This window comes from Cryptomeria japonica, chromosome 6 (genome assembly GCF_030272615.1).
Source record: "Cryptomeria japonica chromosome 6, Sugi_1.0, whole genome shotgun sequence".
In the NCBI taxonomy this organism is placed as follows: domain Eukaryota; kingdom Viridiplantae; phylum Streptophyta; class Pinopsida; order Cupressales; family Cupressaceae; genus Cryptomeria; species Cryptomeria japonica.
Window position 1 is genome coordinate 39,126,072 of NC_081410.1, and position 23,040 is coordinate 39,149,111.

At 29.8% G+C, this 23,040-nt stretch overlaps 1 protein-coding gene across 1 annotated transcript; it reads left to right on the forward strand.

Moving 5' to 3' along the window:
- The first annotated feature begins 22,153 nt into the window (after nucleotides 1-22,153).
- LOC131072164 (ethylene-responsive transcription factor ERF104-like) lies at nucleotides 22,154-22,768 on the forward strand. The gene has a single exon (XM_058008242.2). It carries the CDS (start codon nucleotides 22,154-22,156, stop codon nucleotides 22,766-22,768), a length of 615 nt encoding a protein of 204 aa, XP_057864225.2.
- Nucleotides 22,769-23,040: the final 272 nt, after the last annotated feature.

A 23,040-nucleotide genomic window follows, 5' to 3' on the forward strand; every position in this document is an offset into this window, starting at 1 on the left:
CCAGGAATCATTCTTATGATAGTTATGTTAGCTGCTAATGAATCTTATGTGTGATTTTGACTTCCTTATTGATGATTGAATTTCGCTTGATTGAGATATGTTATGATGTTTTAATTTGATTTATGTTGTTGCACTTTATCTTTATGTATGATTAGATGTTAGATTTTATTTATGGGTACTGACATATTTTCTTATCTTATGAGATGTATCATGTGTTAGATTCTTGTTATGTGTTTGATTTTGTATGGGGTGCGAGGGGATGATCTTTTGTCACTACAACAACTTCACACCCATAAAATAAGTATGCAAATTATCCTTTATATTTAACAAGTGACTTAAATCCTATCAAATACTCTAACAATGCATAAAAAAATTGAATCTAAATTAAAGATTTGTGATATTGAGCAATTATAGTTTTTAGGTACTCATCTTTTTGTTGAGAAGTTAGTGACTTTGACTCTGTGGTAGAGTTCAATATTGTGATTATTGATTAGGACAAAAAATGAGAATATAGAGCACTAAAAAGAGAGGTGTAAGGACTTAATAGACAATGGTGGTTGTAGATTGGACTAGGAAATTCAAGCTAATTTTTTATAGGTTTGTGTCATTCATGTTAGGCTAAGTCCACTACTGATTTAACCCTGTGTGATATATGCACCTTCATATCTTCAATTATTTCTAAAATAGGGTTGTTCTCTAAAGAAAATGGGTGCTTTCTTGAGGTGAGGCATAGGGTCCTAAGATTTATTTGGTGGAAATTCAAGCCACTAAATGGCCATACAAGTTCACAATCATAGCATAGGTAAAATGAAAATATAAAAGTCTAATATCCTGGTGTAGTATTGCGGAGTTGCAATTTTAGATGAATGTGGCATTACAGTGACTCTTTTCAACATTGGATAATATTTATCAATTGTTAAAGATGTAGCAATGTTTATAAAAACATGTCCTTACTCAATTTGAAGTTTTGAATTTATAAGTGAACAAAATAATGAGTGATTTTTAGAAAGTTTGGTTTAGGAGAAGGAAATTAGATTTTGATTGAGGTAATCTATATCATTCCATATGACCTATTCCATAAACTTAGGAAAAAGTTAGAAATAAAGGTTGATCTACATCAAAAAAAATTGTGATAAGAATTGATATAAATTTTAAATCGAATTTATTTTATGATATATATAAATCAATTAAACACTACAATAATATATTTACAATATATGTTCATAATAGTATAAAATAAAATAAAATTATAAAAGTTAAAGAATTATTGATCATAATGCAAGTGGCCGGATGGTATAGTTTTAGACAAGCTGAAAGCTAAGTATATTTACAGAATTATTGATCATAATGAAGATATCCTTATGCATATTAACAATGTTTGGTATTGTTCTTTTGATGGTAAAACTTGGAATAAGCTGCTGAATTATATTTGGAAAAGCCCTGTTGAGCCCAAGATTCAATGTTTTAAGTGGTTGGTTTTGCTTGACAGACTTCCGATTAAAAGAGATAATCAATCTTCTGATATTTGTAATATTTGCAAATTGCCTAATACAGGTAGACACATTTTATTTGATTGTCTTTTCGCTAAAGAAATATGGAGACTTTTTGGCATTGTTTATCCTATTAATGTCAATATTCTTCAGATTGTTACTGGTTACATTAATGGTATTTGTAAAGATGCTAATGTTTTTTGGAATATTCTTTCCTCTAACATTCTTTGGCAAATCTGGAAATGCAGGAATGAGGAAAAATATCAAGGTAAGCCAAGAGATCTTACTGAGTGTTTTCGTAAACTCACATTTATCAAAATTTTCTTGCAGATTCAAACCACCATGATAATGGAGAAGGAAAAGCTGAGGAAATTTCTCAAAGATGGTCAAGCCACCTTCTTTTTGTATGAGCCCAAGTATGGTTACCAATGGCGTAGGTCTCTAGATGATTTGAGAATATTTGAAAGCACTTGTTGGAGACTTAACCAGGTGATAAAGCGGAACCAGATTTCCAGGAAGGAGGAGACCTTTATGCTGGCCCAGATCCAGGAGAGGAAGAATATAGTTTGGATGGAAGGCCCACAAGGTTGGACTGCGTGGGTGGATACGTTCCCTAATGTTCTTCACTAGTTTTTATGTCACATCTTGTATTGTTCATATGATGTACATGGTCCATTATACTTGTACAGTCATTATTTTGGTTGTGGTGTGAGGCTTTGCCTCGGTCTTGATACTCGGTGAACAGTATTGTCCTTTTTTGGTACTCCTTATAGCTAATAGAAAAAAAAGTTAAAGAATTACTTTTTTATTACTTATCTATTTATAATATACATATAAATAGTTGAGTAGGTAAATTTTAAAGTAAAATGCATAAGTATTGATTGAACCATTTCTAGAATCAATTATGATAGCTAAAGAAACAAAAAAATTATTTTGATAACATAAATTTACAAGTCATAATGATAAATAAACAAACAATTTCAATTGTCCATATTTAATTACTAGATAATATAATTTTTTAATACTAACATTACAATACATTGCTACGAACTAATAATAAAATTAGAGTGCACCACTTCCTTAATTAAAAAACTTACATACTAATCTATTATGATTAATATTTATGACTCAATACATCGTACACATTATGCATTATTATTTTTTTTAAATACCATCCTTCCAAACATTATTACATTATAAACTATGATTATTTATTTTTAATTACACAAGTATCTGAACGTTGGAACAATTTCCTAACGATCCAGATTCATATTACAAATGTAAAATAGAATAAATAAATTAAATAATTATACGTGCATACTCAGATAGCATAAGAAACTTATGAGATGCAGATGGATTGAATAGATAACATTCAAGCTGACGTCATATGGTGTATGTCATCTCTGATTCATCACTCATCACAGCCGCCTTTTAACTCTTAAAAAATTCAATTAAAAATAATACACTAGTCACAGTTAGCTTCGTTACGATCAAGTATGATTTTATTCAATCAATTAAAAATGAATGTATCAAGAGATTCTCGACTTTGGCTTTAAGCAATTTGTTGGAAAAAGCTATGTATTTTACTAAGAAGATTTGTTTGTATTAAATTATTCTTTCATATTTCAGAGTTTTTTCTTTATATTTCATATCAAATTTTTTAATTTAGCATAGAAAGCAAGTGATTTGATTTTTTTTTTTTAAATATCAATTTGAAGCTTATTGTAAAGCTTCAAAGAGTTTCAAATTTTATTTTTTTTCTTTTTAACTGTAATAGATATCTTTCATAAGATAAATGAATGGAATTTTTGAAAAGTGGGCAACAATTAGACTCCCTCCACATGATATTCAACACGGAAAGGAAGTACCAACTTCTAGGCTACATGTTAGTTAGGTGTTACTAAATGCTTATGATTGATATTTAATATTTATTTTAGTTTTTTAAAAGTCATCATTTATTATGTTGAGAGATGCAATTATAATAGCTGCCACATTTGATAATAATTTGAGATAATATATTCTTGCAATAGTATAATAGAGAGTGCACACAATTATAACATAGTTATAAAATTACAATAATATGTATAACTAATTCAAACCTTAACAATAACCTTAATTCTAACCTTAATATAATTTGTACCCTAGCCCAAATTTTTAACCTAATTCTAACTCTAAATCTAACATTAAATACAACCCTAATCCTATTTTTAACAATTTTAACTCTATTTATGAATCTAACTCTAAGCCTAAATTTAATCTTTTAAGTTAGAAATAATTTGAACTTTATTTTTAACCCTAACATTAACCTTTATTCTAACATCGACTCTTATTATAAACCTAATTTTAATCCTAGTCATTATTATAATTATTTTAGAATTATAATAAGAATTAAGAATTAAGATTAAAGTTATAATATAATTAAGAATTATAAATTAAGTTATAATCATTAGTTAAAATTATAACTATAAAATTAATAATAATAATCTTAATTTCTATTAATAATTATTTAATGAAAATTATAATATAATTATTAATAATAGATTTATTATTATTATATTTTGGGTAATGTTATTCTCAATTAATTATTTATAATTAATATATTAATCTTTATACAATATTTTAGCCTATATTATTGCATTATATAGATTTGATATTCTATGATAAGGATATATAATCTTATATTTCATCTATTTTATAAATATTATTTAGATTATAATTAAATATGTTAATAATATTGGTCAATAATATGCATAATATTAAATTATTTATTCACACCTTAATCACAAATTTACTTATATTTTAATAATATATATATATATATATATATATATATATATATATATATATATATATATATATATTTAACCTTACTAATATATTATTATATATAATTTTGTTATTCATTGATTATATATAATTAACATGTTTAATTTTGATTTTCTTTTATTATCAAAAATATATTTAATCTTACTATAATAATTTTAATTATATTATTATATATATAGAGAATTAAATATATGAATAATATTTATAATATTAAAATTATTTATTTATCTTTTATCTAATATTTAATTTAATTATATACTATATAGAAAATATATATTAATATATTTATAAACATATATATTTATATTATCAAATTTTATGAGGATAACTAAAGCTTTAAAAGCTGCCAAATTAGAAAAACAATTTATGTAAAAACAATTTCTGCAATTTCTGTAATAATAAAACTAAAACACAACATATATTTAGAAAAAAAAAGCCTTAAAATTCTTAAAATAGCTATAAAGTAAATAAAATAACTTTTCTTGACATCTCATAAAAGTAAAATATAATATAAATATAAATAAATAAATATAATTCTTAAATTGTTCTAAAGTAAAACTATTGTTTTGAAAAATCAGGGCCTAGTTTATTTTAATAGAAATATAAATAAATTTTAATGAATAAATAAAAATAATTCTAAAATAAAACTACCACTTACCTTTAAAAAAATCTATCCAAAATAAATCAAAAATATATTATTCTAAAAGACTGACATTAATTAACAAATTAATAAAAATAAATGTATAATATTTCTCAAATATATAATTATTTTCTATTTACTTATAAATTACTTTATTTTATTTTCAAAACTCTTTTAATTATTTTAATTCCTTTATTATATTTTAAATATAGATTGATTTAATTTATTATGTATCTAATTATATAAATATTTCAAAAATATATTTGATTTAATTTTTATACCAATCCATTTTATTTATTATATATTTTATTTATAATTTAAAATTACTTTAAAATTTGAATGTCTTTATATTAAAAAAGTAGATGTCCCTTCTATATAATCTTATTGTTAACATGGTGACGCCATTAATGTTTTCAAAATCGACATACGAAATTGCCTACGAAAGTTCCGCAAAATTATATTTGGCAGTATTCTATTTTTCTAAAGAAACGTGCGCGGCAGCTGGTCCTCGTTGAAATCAACGCTCCTTCCATATAATATGCTACAGGAGAATAAAATAATTTTTTATTTTATTATACAAATATCTGGACATCTAAAAATAATAATATGCTACAGGAGAATAAAATAATTTTACGTGCATAGTTAAGTCTCATGGGAAACGCATCAAGTGCAGATCAGGTAGTGAATGGCCCCTAGGCTGACGTCATCAGTTGTATGTCATCTTTTATCACAGCAACGGTTAAATTTTAAATCTTAAAAAATTCTGTCACAGTTAGCATATTTACAATCAAGTATATGTTTTGAAGGTCAAAAATTCTCCAATCCATAAAAAATGAACTTTGAAGAGTGGCTTTGTGAGCAACTTGTTGCTAACGAGAGGAGTTTCTTATTGCTATTCTAAAATCACACTTAAAAAGTTTGTTTTTTTTAATTAAAGGGAGAATAATTATTTATCACTTTTTAATAAAGATGAATTATAAAATTACTATTGACTATGTAATTATTGAAGAGTGTGTGAGGTATGTAAATAATTGGTTCTTTTAGACATAGACGATATCATTAATTGGAACTTGTGACCACAGTGTGTTAGTAGGTACATATATCTCCTATCAACTAGAATTAAGTAGGATGTAAAATATTAAGAACATCATTAATAGCGGATCTCAAAAGTCTACGCCTCATTCAATTAAATCACAAAACTAGCAACATATAAATCCATGAATTTTTATAAGGATTGTCCCTTATACTAGTTGATCATGGAGTGTTGCAAATAAAATTATTGTGATTTGCACATCAGACAAAGAGGCATAACACTCACTAGTGAAGCCAGTGTCTCCACATCACATACATATGGACAATTATATGAATCATATTTTTTATTTTATTTATTAGTTGATTAGGTACACGACTAAGGTGAATTAAATCATAAGAATCACTTTGCAATTAATTAATATTTATTATTTGTTGATTATCCATAATTAACCAATTAAGTTAGTAGTTAATGAAGCTAATTAAATCATGTAAATCAAATTATATTGAATTAGTATAAATTACAACTTGATTAATCCGAATTGTGTGTATTATTAAACCAATCAATTTATTAGTTCATTAGAGTACATATTTGAAAATAAGTATATCTAGTAACATCAAACAAAAATAGAGTAATTTTGTGCAAATTAAACTTTAACTTGATTCTATTGTATAGTTTATTCAAAATAACCTTTTTAATTTATTGTTTAAATAAAGAATTAATCATATATTTTATTAGGAATAACTAAAATACACTACAGTAATTTCAACTATGTAATATAGACAACCATGGTTTGTAAAAAAATCACAATTTAATATGGTGTTGTAATTGGTCATTCAATATGACATATTTCATAGACTTAGGAAAAAGTTAGGAATAAAGGTTGATCTAGATCAAATAAATCCGTGATAAAAATTGATATAAATTTATTTATTCTATAAATAAATCAATTAAACACTAATATAATTATGATATATGTTCAAAATAATATTAAAAAAAATATAGAAAATTAAGTAATTATTTTTTATTACTTATTTGTTTATAATATACATATAAATAAGAGAGAGAGGATCCAATAGTTGAGCAAGCAAATTTTAAAGTCTGATGTATAACTATTGGTTGAACCTATTCTAGGGTCAATTATGACACTTCAACAAAAAATATTATAATGATTTAGTTTTTGAAGCATTGAAAAGAAAAGATAAACCTCTCCATCATAATATGCCTAAAATGCAAGGAATAAAGCCTATTTCCTCTCCTTAAACCTTGCTTTCACGTAATACTTACCAAATAAATGCCATGTGGGATAAACATGTATTACCAACCTTAACCTCATGTTATGTTTATAAAATAATATAACAATATTAATATAATATAATATAATATAATATATAATACTATATATAATTATACATATATTATAATAGAATAGAATTTAATATTAAAAGTAGTAGAATATAAATATATTAATTTAATATTAAAACTAATAGAATATTAACAATAATAGAATGGGTCCTTGGAAAAGGTGACAAAATAAGGTTTTGGGAGGATCCTTTGATGAACAATGAACCTATCTTTGAGCAAGGCAGCAGTCAATTTATTGAGGAATGTAAAAGGAGGTTTCGACCTATGGTGTGTGACTACTAGAAGGAGAACAAATGGGTTAGGCTTGATGTTATATATGTTGGATTTTCCCTGCTCCAACAAGAGCTGCTGTCTTTTTCTATTAACAAAGACTATGCTGATGTTTTTCTCTGGAAGAGTAATCCTAGAGGTGACTTCACGATTGCTTCAGCCTACAATAATACTTTCACTCAGACCAGTAACCCCATTTGGGGTAAAGTTTGGAATAGAATTCTTATCCCTAAAGTCAATATGTTCCTTTGGCTTGCTACTCACAATAGGATCCTTACTATTGACAATTTGGTCCGAAGAGGGTTCATGTTCCCTAACAGGTGCGAGCTTTGCCAGAAAGAGGAAGAATCAGTTGATCATCTATTTTTCCACTGCTCCTTTACCTGGGAAATTTGGAGTAAGTTTTGGGTGAAATGGAAAATTGATTGGGTCATGCACAAGAGTCTCAAGGAAATTATCTGGCAATGGACATTCCCCACCAATTGTCCTCTTATCAAGAACCTTTGGTCCCTGATCCTCCCCATAACTTCCTAGGGAATCTGGAAAGAGAGAAATAACAGAATATTTAGGGAAGCTAAGTGCACCGCTTAGGTGGTCTTTGAAAAAAATTGCAGGGCTATAAAAGAAAACATAAATATTCCTCACAGGAACAATAAACAATGGTTTTTTACTGATATGAATGAAATTGAAAAAGGCATCCTTACTGAATGGAACTTAATACACAAAGTTTGCAGATCTGACAATAAGAATAGGAGAGATAATATTGTTTGGCGATTTCCTGATCATGAATGGATAAAGGTGAATTTCGATGGGGCGGCTAAAGGCAACCCTCGGAAGTCTGGTGGTGGAGGAGTCATTAGAAATGCTCAAGGTGTCTGTATTGCTGCTATTTCTTCTCCTTTTGGGTTCCAAAATAATCATGTGGATGAAGCTCTGTCCATGCTAAAAAGCCTCCAGCTTGCTCAGGGATTCAAATTTTAAAAAAATTGGCTGGAAGGGGACTCCCTAAATATCATCCAAGCCCTTAAAGGTACTAGTTTTGTTTCTTGGAATATTACTAACTTAGTTGAAAGTGATAAAAAATTATTAAATGACTATGTTAGTATTATCATAACTCACACTCTAAGAGAAGGCAATAAGGTTGCAGACCTTTTAGCTAATGAAGGGGTCAATTTAGAGGTGGAGGTTAAATATATCGGAGAGACCCATTGTAAAAGGGATGTTAGAGAACAATTATTATTTGATTGCATCAATGGGTCAAGTTAAAATCATGATTATCTTCTAGGGTCCGGATTTCAAAGACAGAGTTTGGGGGCAGATGAACTATCAGTTAATGATTGCTTTTAGGCATCGGTTATATGATCAAATGTGTGATGGGGATTATAATAATAAATGTTGGTTTTGTGCGGCCATTAGCATTAGCTTTAAAACTACGAAAGGGACTATGTTCTGTTATTCCAAAATTTTACACAAGAAATTATGGTTAAACCTGTGGATTGTGAGATACACCTTTGGGTTTTTCTACTTCTTGTTCAAAATGGGAGGTAACTTAAATAGGAATGAGCCCCCTGGCTACAAAAACTGGAAGAGTGAACGAAAAGTATGGAGGAGGCTTCATAGATATGGTTTCACCGACTATATGGAAAAGCTGCATGGAAGCAGAACTTTCGTGTCACATGGCTTTGCTAGGGGATGGAACAACAATAGAGTCATATTGTTCGAGGAGACATGGAAAATTGATGAGGATCTAGTTGTGGAGGTCACAGGTCTTTAGAAGGAGGGCACTAAATTCTATAGAGACCAGAAGTATGCTGCTGAAGTATTTAAAAACTTCCCAAAATCGGAGGATGAGAAGGTCAAGCTTGTCAAGAAAGACAACATCTCCTACTACCTTCCCCAGTAGGTAAAGTCCTTTTGGTAGAAATTTTTAAGGGTTTTGATGGAGTTTCTCACGGTAGATGGTAGATTTACCAAAATATATAACTATCATTTTGCAATTCTTAATCACTTATGCCATCGGGTTAAAAATCTCCCTGCCCTTTTACTTAGCGTCTTCTCTAAATGAGAGTTTGGATGATCATGCTAAAAAGCCTAATTCTTACCCCATAGCCCATCAGGGGCTTATCCTGCTTATTTATGAATACCTAAAGGAAAAAGCTAGGGCTAGCAAGGATGATCACCTGGTTACTAATGCACATGTTTCTAAGAGCTGTAAATATTCTGAGTCGGATGAGGATCAGTCTAATGCCCCTACCCATAAAAAACGGAGAGCTGATATAGATAATGTGGAAATGGAGGTGCATTGTGATTTGGAGGAGGAAAAGGGGAAGGATAGTGAGACAAAAAAAAGAGTGAGAAGGATGAGAACGTTGGAGAAGAGGAAGAAGGGAAAAAAGATGTTAGTTCTAAAAACCCTTATTATAACCCTATGGGCTCGGATAGTAGGAATGTCGCCCTAAACTCTATGGAGGAAGACAACCCTAATTTTGTGGGCACTGAGCAGGGTAGGGATTCGACGAATACTATTTTGAATATTCTCTGTAATTGTACTCTGGAATCCTTCAACTTCCAAAAATGGGTTATTGACAACATTACTAGCATTCAGAACAAACAGAGGGACCTGGAAAATAAGAAACACAATTTGATTAAGGAAACAAATTCGGGGAAAAAGAATGAGGAGATGGAAACCAGTGAAGCTAAGGAGGAAATTGAAATGGAGGACTGGTTGGAAAAAGAAAAGGGGATTTGAAACATCTAGAGGATGTTATCAGAATTGTAAAAGAACAGGCTGAGGAGGATAAAGGTAACATCATCACTCAGGTTGCTCGAACTGAGAAGGCTTTGAAAAGCTTCATGAACCACAATCTTGAGGTATTAAGAGTTTCGTCCCATAATATGAATGCCTTGGTGGATCACTTAGAGAGGAAAAATCAGGATAAGAACTTGGTAATCATTGAAGATGTACCGACCTCCAGCTCCACTCATCAAATCTCCAGGTGAAGGACTAGGCAGAACACCACTGAGATGGAGACCAAAACGAAAGACATCCAGCTGAAACAAGAGAGCAATGATCTAAGAGAAGTTGCTAAGGTTATGATGCTTTTGGTTCAGAACGCTGAGGAGTCTATAAAAGTTTTCATTTGATATGTAAAGTTGGGTTTTGGATGCCAATTTCTTGTTGGCTCCTTGTTGTCTTTTGGTCCTAGCTGCTGGTTTTTGTGCTGGTTTTTGGCAGTTGTTTTGTCTTGTTTCTTTCTTGCTCATCTTTCATTTTGTAAGAGGGTTTCGGGTCCCTTAAAACCTATTTTTTCTTAATCAAAAACAATAATAGAATATAAATATATTATACTAAAAATTAATTTAACACATTGAATTTTAAAAATTAAAATTTGATATCTATGGACATATTTTATATAGATTATACTTAAGATATGTACACTAGTTTTAATACCAAAACTACTAATAAAATTAGAATGCACCACTTTCTTCATAAAATTATAAATAATAATCTATTATGATTAGTATTAATGATTAATACATTGTACAGAATTTGAAAACGCATGACATCATTATAGACATCATTAATTTTTTAAAAGACCATCCTTCCTAACGTCATTACAAAATAAACTATGATTATTAGTTTTTAATTACACAAATGTCTAACCATCGTAACAATTTCTTAGCAATCCAAATTCATATTAGTTGAGAATAAATAAAAAAAATTTAAATGCATACTTAGAAAGCACACGTAACGTATAAGTGCAGTTGAGGGAGTGAATGGATGACCTCTAAGCTAACATCATCGGTTGTATGTCATCTATTATTATATCACAGCCGCGATTAAATTTTAACTGAAAAAAAAAATTCTATTAAAAATGTTATAGTAATCACGGTCAGCATAGTTACAATCAAGTATGAATTTATCCAATCAGCTAAAAATTAATTTCTAAAGATATTTTTGACTTTGGCTCTCAGCAATTTGTTGGAAAAGATTATGTATTTTATTTTTTTTCCTTCCATCATGCTTGATGAAACAAATCTTTATCATTGATTTCAAATTGCAATATAAGTAGTTTATTACAAGTTAATTGAGTTATTAATACAAAAGCTAAGGTCGCCACAGGTTTCAGGGAAGTGTGGGAGGAGTCTTGAGGATTCAGTTTCATTATTATTAAAGAGGCTCTCCATTTGCACTAATTACTCAATACGAAACCATTGTAATTCCAAGGAGTTGAAACAATGATGAATCATGGAGTGTGATTCAAAACGTTGATGGTAAAAATTTCCAACACAATCAAATCCAGGAACTGCATACAAGGTGGAACATATATCTGCAATATCTTAATCACAAACACAAAGTGGAACATATATCTGCAATTAAAGTTGTAGATGGTTCCCTACAAAATAGCCATTCTAAAATTAAGAATATCTTCTATGAACACTTCAAAAACCATTTTCTTGATGACTCAACTAATGATGTTCTCCTCCTCATTCATGATGAGATTATTTCTTATTGGAGTCTTAATAAAATAGACCCCAAGTACAGTAAGTTTCTTGACCATCTAATTTTCGTAGATACTTCCCTCCATTGTACGGCTTTAGAAAAAAAAACCCTAGAATGGATGATCAAAAAGTGGAATTTTATAAAACTCTTTGGACACATATTCAAGATGATTTCTACAACATTTTCCTTGGAGGATTTGAAACTGGAACACTAGGAAATGTGATTAATCAAGGGTTGATTAAACTTATTCCCAAAGGCAAAGAGGAAAACGTTGTTAGTGGATGCAGGCCAATTACACTCCTTAAAACTCCATATAAAATAATAGCTAAATTGTTGTCATGAAGAATAAAACGTGCATCACTCAAATAACTATGCGTCTAGAGCAGACTAACTTCTTCATAGGAATATTTATCCTAGACAATTTGATTCTTACTTGGGAAATAGTTCAATGGGCTCAACAATTAGATCAAGATGCCTTAAATATAAAGCTTGACTTTGATAAATCTTATGTCTTCGTCCATTAGCCTTTCACTCTTAAAATGTTAAAAATTGGCTTGGCTTTGGTCCAAAGATCTATGAGAAAATTAACATATTATTCAAGGATGTGAATTCTAAGGTGGCTATTAATGGTGTTCTCTCTCCTTTGTTCCCCTTACAAAAATCCATTTATTAAGGTTGTCATCTTGCTCCCTTTCTTTATGTCATTGCAATTAATTCTCTTGACTACCTTTTTCAACATGCTCTCTAGAATAAGCTTATTCAAGGTATCTCACTTCCAAGCAATGCAATAGACCTTAACTCTTATTTTGCGGATGATAACATGTTTTTCATACAAAATTATCCAAAGGAGGTATGTAATACTCTGGACATATTAGACCTATTTTGTACTATTTCATTCTCTATGTTGGCTATGCATAAAATTGAATTCATTATGACCCGCCCTAGATCTCAGCCACCTTAGAATCCCCTTTGACATTAGAGTCTTGATTAAAGAGATGTGAAATTCAATCCTTCGTAAAATTAAAAATAAACTTTTCAATTAGACATACAATTTCCTTTCTATGGCTAGTAGAATCCAAGTTTCCAATATAATTATTTTGGCAATTCATGTTCACATCCCTTCTTGTTGGCTTCCTTCTAAAACATGCTATAATTAGTTGACTTAAAGCTTATTTGAAACTTCCTTTGGGATAAATGGGGTTGTAATAAAGAACGTTTGCCTACTACTTTGTGGACACATTGCATCCAACCTAAGGATAAAGGTCGACTAGGTATTATAGACCCCTATATTGGGGCATTTGTCTTGTGTTGTGAAATGAATTGTAAGATCTCTAAATAGTGATACACCTTGGAAACATCTTGTTTGACATCGCATTCAAACTGCCACTGTTGGACGCTCTTGGGATTTGGTTAGATGGAAGGATAAGATTTTTCTTGCCTCATATTTTAAGACTCGTGGATCTGCCACCTTCAAATCCATTTTTGGAGAGCATGACATATTACCTCAAAAAGGGATTAAATAATGTAGACATCTTTAGCCTTCTTTAGGAACAAAATGCTCCACTCCACAACAAGTTTTCTCTACGAGAAAATGAAAGGCTCAACCAAACTAATTAACAGATACCTCCCTACTTCATGGCCCTAAAGTCTAACAATATAATAGTCTTGATAAGCTTCTAGCATAAACAATTTGCCATTTCCTTAATTTCCCTAACATCTAACAGTGTGCCCAAGAACATCACTAAAACATCAATATTTACTCTATGGCGATGATTTGTCTTCAAGAATACTTTACCCAAAACAACCTTCATTGCATGAATGATCAAACCACAACTAGTTTAAACATGTATTTCAGTCTTTTGTTTGTCACTTCACCTAAAAAAGTGCATATGACTCTTCTTTCTAACTAAATGAATTAGCTTGTCCATATCTCTCTCATAGTATTCTCTCATAATTCAGGCAAGGTGATTCAAAATGAATCAATGTAATTGTTATATAACCAATAACATGTGGAAGTCTTGAATTTTTACAAGTGATATCACAATATCATTGTCATCCTTGTATCGTCGATGATTAATATTCCTCACCTCAGAAAATTATACCTTTGATGATGTCGTATTTTATGTACCTTCACACAACTTGTATATTGCTAAGGGAACCACATAAATTAATACACCTCTTAATCATTCATTAGAAATGCATGCAAAAACCATAGAGCACCTCATGTTGATCTCAATGCATCTGAATCAAATTAAGGTATGAGTGAGCCAATCCATGAAGGTAAACATCGCACTCAACTATAGGGCATTGAAATGATATCCAAACATGGTTCTCACATCAACTATGCCCAATCTAACTATCATGGATGACACGGTACGTTCCCCTCCCAATCAACACCACAACATTGCCAACTCATCTATCTTATGCCACCCAAGCCAACCACATTTATCCCATCGCTTGTTTGGCCAAGTCACCTACCACATCATTTCCTTCTCTATAAATGTAGTTAAATTGGAAATATTCAAATTTAGCCATCAACACATAAATTGGCTTATTCCATTTCCTAAGTCTCCAATTAGAAGTTGTCTTTTGGATGCACTGGGTTCACTTTTAATTCTAAACCACACTTCAATCCTAGCAAATCTATCCTAAATTATGCATCACAGTGTGTTGTTATGTCTAATAATTATGATCTCTAATCAAGGACCACCCCCTTATGATCTCCTACAACACAACCCACACCATTGACTCCATGGTTACCTTTAGATCCCCCATCAAAATTGATCTTAACCCACCCACACTTTGGTTCCTTCCAAAATTCTCCCTCGCATGGATTTGAAGGAATATCAACCTTCCCAACCCAACAAGGGTTATATCATACTAATTTTTAGGGACCAATGAAATTAATCAATACTTTTGTATTATAACTTATATATTGCAATAATTCTCAATAAAAAATTTAATGAAACTTCATGACATGAATAACTATTCATAAAGGGTGAATTCAATAAATGAATCATTGATATATATATATTTTTTTAAACCTTAGGACCTAGTAAAGACATAAACTTATTCAATCCATGAGATGAGCCTAATGAGTCTAATGGCTGAGAAACCACAGCCACAATCAATTTGTATGTTATAAAAATAAAATTATCTAGTTGAGGGATAGTTAAAATCATAAGTTTAAAGTTCAAATTTCAATACATTAATAGATAAGATAAACATTTATAAACAAATATCATGATTGGTGGATCAATATTTTGTTGGTATTTTGTATATGAACTTGGTTTTATAGTAACTTTGGCATTTGATGTCAAAGGGGGAGAGATTGGTATGGAAAAACAAAAGGAAACATATGTCACTCTCAAGGGGAGAGATTGGTATGGAAAAACAAAAGGAAACATATGTCACTCTCAGGGGGAGAGATTGTTACTTTGGGAGAGATTACTTATATTTTGGTAATTGTTGATATTCTGGTGTTTGGCATTTCTGTTTTGGCACTTTGATGGTTTTTCCATCTTGTGTTGCCATCAATGCCAAAGGGGGAGATTGTTGGTATTTTGGTATGGTTTTGTCATTGATGTCAACACCTACTAACACTTATCAACTCTAGCACTTTGGAGAATCAGCAACATTCACCGGCAAGCAAATGACTCATGCACAGTCACCGGTATCTGGTACACCGGCAGGATATAATGATCACCAGCACTTGGAATGGCATGGAAAACACTTGGTTATGTCGAAGACATCGTTTTGACTCTTTGTCTTGGAGATTTGATTATTGGCATATTCGTATTTGCATATTTGTTGTTACCGACAAATAGGTCCATGCTATACACCAGCAGGTTTATCTTTTCCAGATTAGCATGGCATGCTATGGAGATGATTTATTATTGTTGTAAATGCATTAAGCCGACATGTTGAATCGGTTATTGCATCAGGCATTAATTTAATTGTAAATTGATTTTATTGTAATATCTTTTAGAGCCAACCTACTAAAATTGGTCCTAGGTTATGATATAAATGTAAGATCTTATTTGTAAGATCGGATGTGGAATGTGAATAAGAATTGTGAGAAGGAATATGCGAGAATAACCAGAGCTATACACGCAGACATCATTTGAAGGTAAAGCAAGGTTTTTATGAAAGCATATCAGAACTACACCGGTACTGAATCCAACATATGAAGATGCTATTTTGAGCAGTACATTCTTATTGGATTTAACCATCCAATTGTAGTCAGTGTGACTCCTACTTTGTGTTTGAGCAGTGAGCTCTAGGTGCTTGGCCTTTCTGCATGTGCAGACCCCATTTGTATACACTTACTATCTGCAGTAGTATCATCCGATTGTGGGTAAGGTTTCCCACTGTGGTTTTTCCCCTTATAGGGTTTCCACATACAAATATTGGTGTTAAGTGTTGTGGATGACTTTGTCTTTTTGTTTCATGCATTAATCTTTACCGGTATTGCAATTATTTGTTAAAACTGTCCACCGGTATAAAAGACTGGTTTACTAGTATTAAGCAATAAGTTGGTTAAGTTGTTTTGGTTTGAATTTATTTGACAACTGATTCACCCCCCCCTCAGTTGTCTCCGGGACCTAACATATTTGACTAAAAAGATTAGTATTGGTTCATATGTTTTATTTTCAATTGTTTAGAAAAATCCATTTTTTGTAGAAATGTGGGAAGGTAAATTATTCATAACACCTTTAAGGCTTGGGATAGAGATTGAGAACTTATAAGGAGCTTGGGTATCTTTAAATATTTTTTCCATCTTATCTTGATTGTTTTCATCTACTATTTTTTTTTTAGGTATATTAGAAAAATAAAATCATTGAAAAATGAAATGCACACATCATAATCTATGACAACTAATTTATTTTGCAAGGATTTAAATTTATGAACCTCATTTTTCTTTTCATTCTAATTTTTTTAATAAATTATAATTTTTATAATCATTCTTCCTCAAAAAAATATAAAATGGGAATACTATAAGAGAAAGATGAGAGAGAGGTAGTATTTATAATGACAAGATTGGGTTTAACCTAGTGTAATTTGTTAATAAACAACGTAAGGGTATTAAATGGGAACTAATTAAGCATTTAAAACTTGGCATATTAGCTTGAGAAACAATAAATATGTATACTAGAGCAAGTTGAAAATAAAAAATAATTAAACAAGTTGTATGATAACCTTGAAATTTATAGGATCATCAAAATATAGGGAAATAACATGAACCCCAAATAAAAGATCTAAGGATAAAACCCTATATTCTTAAAAGATCTTAGATTGGTTAATGTAAATAAAGATTCAAGAAATTGATAAAGAAATAATTGAAATTCCAAGAAGAATAAGAGATCTTATCTTGTATTTGATGTGTTATCAATTTTACCACTTTTGACTAGTTTAGGCACTATGATAAAACCAAAATCCTAGAAATAGATATTGGATCAAGGACCATAAAATCATGATAGATATGATCTAAAATTCATGATCCTTGGGAGTAGCTTGCATCCATAATTATATTTTTCCACTTCTAAATTTTACCTTTGGAATATACAAAACTTATTGATCAATGTTTGTATCTATATATAACAAACATAGGTCCTAAGAATTACCTTACAAAACTTACAAGAGATAGAGAAAGCATTTTTTTTTTCTATGAAGGTCCAAACATGTGAGCATGACAACCTAGCAAGGGAACAAAGCCTATGAGTACACCAGCCCGACGAGGGCCTTCACAGAGTAGTTTTTGTCGCTCGACACAAGGGCACGAGCCTATAGGTTGAAACATCTTTTTTTAAGAACCAACGACTGAGGGGTATCCATTCCGCCAAATTCACCTGAGGCACGATCCTGGCCTCATCCCTTATGATTCCAGAGCCTTGCAATGAACATGACTTGATCCTTGTCAAGCTCATTTGAAGCCATTCAACTTCACCAATAGACCAAGAGCCCATTGATGAGAAATCACCTTTTGATTATTTTTAAAAATAGTTAAAATCCCATGGACAATGTAACAAGATTGAAAACATGTTAAGGAAATGATATGAATGTGCAACTAAGACTGATCTAAGACTAGCTGAGATTGATGTGGCTAAATCTACGATTGTGTGTTTTCATTTGATGATTAAAATGATCTAAGGTGGTGTCCTTAAATACAAATCCTAGACACACAATTCAATACCTTTGGCATACAAGTAAAATAATAGTGATCTATTTTTAGAAAGTCCACTTGAAAGAAAGAGATTTTGAATTTTGAACTAGAGGATTAGATTCTTACCATAGTTCTATCTAGGCTACAAAACCACAAGAATAGTCTACTCTAGGAAGGTGGTGCTCTATTATATTAGTCTCATTTTATAACGATTCATTTATATAGTATGTCAAATTTTGATGATTTAAGAGTAAGGTCAACATAATGTGTCAAAAAAATAAAAAAATACTCAAATAATACATTTATAGAATACACACTAAATAACATAAATAAATAAACATAAAAAATACAAAAGATATTAATTTTATCTTAGTACAAATGAGTTATTTATAAAATAATTTATATTAATATATAAATCTACACATGAATTATAATGTTAGATAAATTATTGTTTCTATTTTACATGTTTTAATAAAAGAAAACATTTATAAAATTAACTTATATTAAATTTGTTATTAGGGCTCAATATAAGGTATCTCGATGCTTTAAGAGTTACATTTAAGATATTTATCATAAATTATGTAATTTTTATTCTAATTTTTGAAGAACTATTTATTATATTTTTTATTTTTTTATTTTATTAAATATTTAAATTAAAGATAAATTAAAAATATATAACCATTTTTTATGTATTTATAACTTATTTAATTTTATAATTATTATTATAAAAATATTTTTATTATATAATTTTTATTTTTTAATTTATTATAATTTATTTTGTTTATCATATATTTTCTTTACTTTTCAAATATTTTATTTATAATTCACTTTATTTATTTTATTTATAATTCACTTTATTTACTTTAAAATAATAAAAGTGTTTGACATTGTTATATATAAAAAATAAAACGTGGATGAAATTTGGTCCACATTGGCAAATTCTTATGCAAATTTTCACTTTATGAACACCGGATAATGTTGGCAATAAAAGAGTTTTATTAGAATATCAACGTTAAAAGTATTTGGTATATGTTTTTTTGGTACTCTTATGGTTGTTTAATTTGATGTAATTTTTTTTGGCATTGATTCAATATATATATAAAAAAAGTGCTTGGTATTTTATATTTATACTTAACATAACAACAAATAAAAATAGTTGTTTAGTTAATTTATTTAATAGTTATTATTTAAATCTTTGATATTGTTTTTATTTAGTTGTTTTAAGATTTTTTTATTTTATTTTAAAGTAATTGTTAAATTGTAATTTTTTTATTTAACTTAAAAAATAACTATATAAAGAAAGAGGAAAAGAAATATGTAAAAAGGGAAAAGAAATTTGTTAGTTATGCCATCTATATATGTTTATTATATATTATTATATAGTTTTTACTTTATTTTTTTTGTCAAATTTTTAATTTTTAACTATAGCAATCTTATATTTATAAAAGATTAATCTAAGTTATGTTTAATAAGTGCATTAGATCCAATCAAATAATCTAATAATGAATAAACAAATCAAATTTAAATTAAAGAGTTGGATTTTTAATCATTATGGAGTGTTTTAGGTGCTCTTTTTTTTGTGAAGGTGGTGACTTTGACTTTGTGGTGGACTTCAATATTGTGATTAATGATTAGGACAAAAAATGAGAATAGAATTTACTAATAAGAGAGGTGTGAAAACTTATTAGAGACAAAGGTTGTTGCAAATTGGATTGTGTTATGCAACCTAATTTTCAATAGGTTTGTGTCATCAAACGTAGGCCATGTCCAGTCTTGATGTAACCCTCTATGATTTATGCATCTTTGTCTCTTGATTTACTTCTAAATTAGGGTTATCCTATATAAAAAAATGGGTGTTTGTTTTGAGGTGAGATACAAAGTTCTAGGAATTTTTTGGTAGAAATTCAAGCCCTTAAATAGCCATATGATTTCACAATAATGTCACGGATAAGATGAAAACGTAGAAGTCTGATGTCTTGGTGTAGTATTGTGAAGCTATAGTTTTAGATGCTTTATAATTGAACACATCACTAGAGTGATTCAAATATACACCCTTATTCAATTTGAAGTTTTCAATGTACAAGTGAACAAAATAATTATTAATTTGTAGAAAGGCTAGTTTAGGAGCAAGAAATTTGATTTTGAGTCAGGTAGATTAGGTCATGTTATACAATCTAGTCCATAAAACTTAGGGAAAGGTTAAGAATAAAAGTTAATAGACAGATTAAAGAAATATATAATAAGACATGACATAAATTTTGAAATAAAAATTATTTTATATTATAAATAAATCAATTAAACACTACTAGAATAATGTTCCAAATAATATAAAATAGTGGAGAGAGTCCAAATATTAAGTAGATACATTTAGAATCTAATGTAGAGTCAAACCTTTTTTGGAGGTTTATTATGATGCTTCAACGAAAAAAAAATTGATGACATAAATTTACAAGTCATAATAATAATTAAACAAAAGATCTAGATTATATCATCACCATTATTAAACCTTCTCCCTTGATTAAAAAAGCTTAAATACACATCTATTGTGATCAATATTCATAATTGAATGCATTGTACACAACATGTAACGTCACCTCATACATCATTCCATTAAACAACACCATCCTTCCAAACGTCACTGCCATATAAACTATAACTTTTAATTTCTAATTAATTAAACAAATATATAAACGTTGGAACATTTTCCTAGCAGTCCAGATTCATCTGTATATGTAAAAACAATAATATTTTAGTTGAGAATAAAATAAATTTACGTGCATACTTTGATTGCATGGGAAACGTAGCAGGTGCAGATGAGGGAGTGAATGGCATCTAAAGCTGACGTCATTGTCATCTCCTGCAGTCAGTAGTCAGCATAGCTGAGATCAAGTATGAATTTATCTACCGTCCAATCCATTCAAATATTTTTTTTAAATATAAAAGTACAAATAGCATAAATTAGAAACATGATAGCACAAAGCATACATTAGAAACATAAAAGTACAAAGCATACAATTTTATCTAATACAAATTAACTATTTATAATATGTAATATAAATTTAATGAAAATAAAGTAATTTAATTACATATATAAATTTAAACATGTACTATAATATTAGGCAAATTATTATTACTATTGTATGTACTTTGGTTATATATATATAATCTCACCAATATTGAAGTTGTTATTAAGAAGTCAATTTTACTCTAAAAAAATATCTCTATGCTTCAAGAAAGTTGTATTCAAGATCTATAATAGATTATATAATTTTTATTCATTTTTAAAAAACTATCTTTAATAATAAAAATTTATTTTATAATTATTTATTTTGTTAAATCAAATTATAAATAATTATATCAACATATAACTATTACTCTAATTATTTATACTCTACTATATATATATATATATATATATGGAAGGAATAACCCACTTATAGACCACAATACGGATGACTCTTATTTATTGTATATTATATTTAATAAATCTTTTTAAAAATAATTCATTTACTTTGGTTATAAAATTATTTTCATTTATTATATATTTTATTTACTTTAACATTATTTTAAATTTATTTAATTTATTGATATCTATATATTGAAAAAACAAATTTCCATCTTATATAATTTTTGTTAACAGGTGACGCCATTAATAATTTTATAGGTCTTTCTAGAGAACATGGTCCACGACCGGTCCACGTTCAAACCACGAGAATCAACGTTAGAGTTTTAAAATTTTCACTCTTTTGCTTACCATTCCTCCACCAATCCGTCCCTATTTATGCCCTATATAAGAAGCAGAAGCCACTCCCACTCAATTTAACAAACCTCACTCAACTCAAAATCAGTACAGCAGCTCCCAAAAATGATGAGTGAAGAGTATAATTCTGCTCTGCAACAGATCGCATTACATTTGCTCGGCGATGATTGCATTCACGGAGATCATTTGCCTGCCAATACGGAACAGGGATCGAAGTGCGGCAATAGACGGACAATTAGTTCGTCGCTTAAGATTTCTGTTCCGTGTGAACCGCATTACAGAGGAGTGCGTCGCAGACCCTGGGGGAAATTCGCGGCGGAAATCAGGGACTCCGCCAGGCATGGGGCCCGCATTTGGCTTGGAACTTTCGTCACTGCAGAGGCCGCCGCTGTTGCATATGACCGTGCCGCTTTTAAAATGAGAGGGGCCAAGGCTATGCTCAACTTTCCCCTCAACGCCTCCGCTTACGCTGAGTGGGTCTCGGAGTGTGGTCACATGGAGTCCAAGAAGAGGCGCAGAAAGAGTAGTAGCAGTGAGTTGGAGGCTCAGCAGTCATCAGCACGCTCAAAGATTAAAATTGATGTAAGCGATGAAAAAGACGATGTTTTTGGGAGATTAGTAAATTTGGAGCCCCTTTCTCCACTCCCCATCTTTCTTTTCCCTGTATCAAGTGCAGGTGGGAAGCGTCTATTCTGGCTTCAAAATGACAGTACGGATTGACTGTCGCGCATTTTATACTGTTGATTTTGCAATTAACGGTTACGATTGACTAACCGATCACTAACACGATGTACGAAAAGTCCGTTTTGAAACCAGAATAGACGCAGACATGCAAATAAATCCCACGTCAAAAACTGACATCATAAGTTGATGTCATCAATTATCAGAGGCACGGTTAAATTTTAACTCTTATAAATATATGTTTTCTGCCCAGTCCAGCAATCACAGTTACACCAAAGTTATAATCAAGAATAAATATATTTACCGTCCAA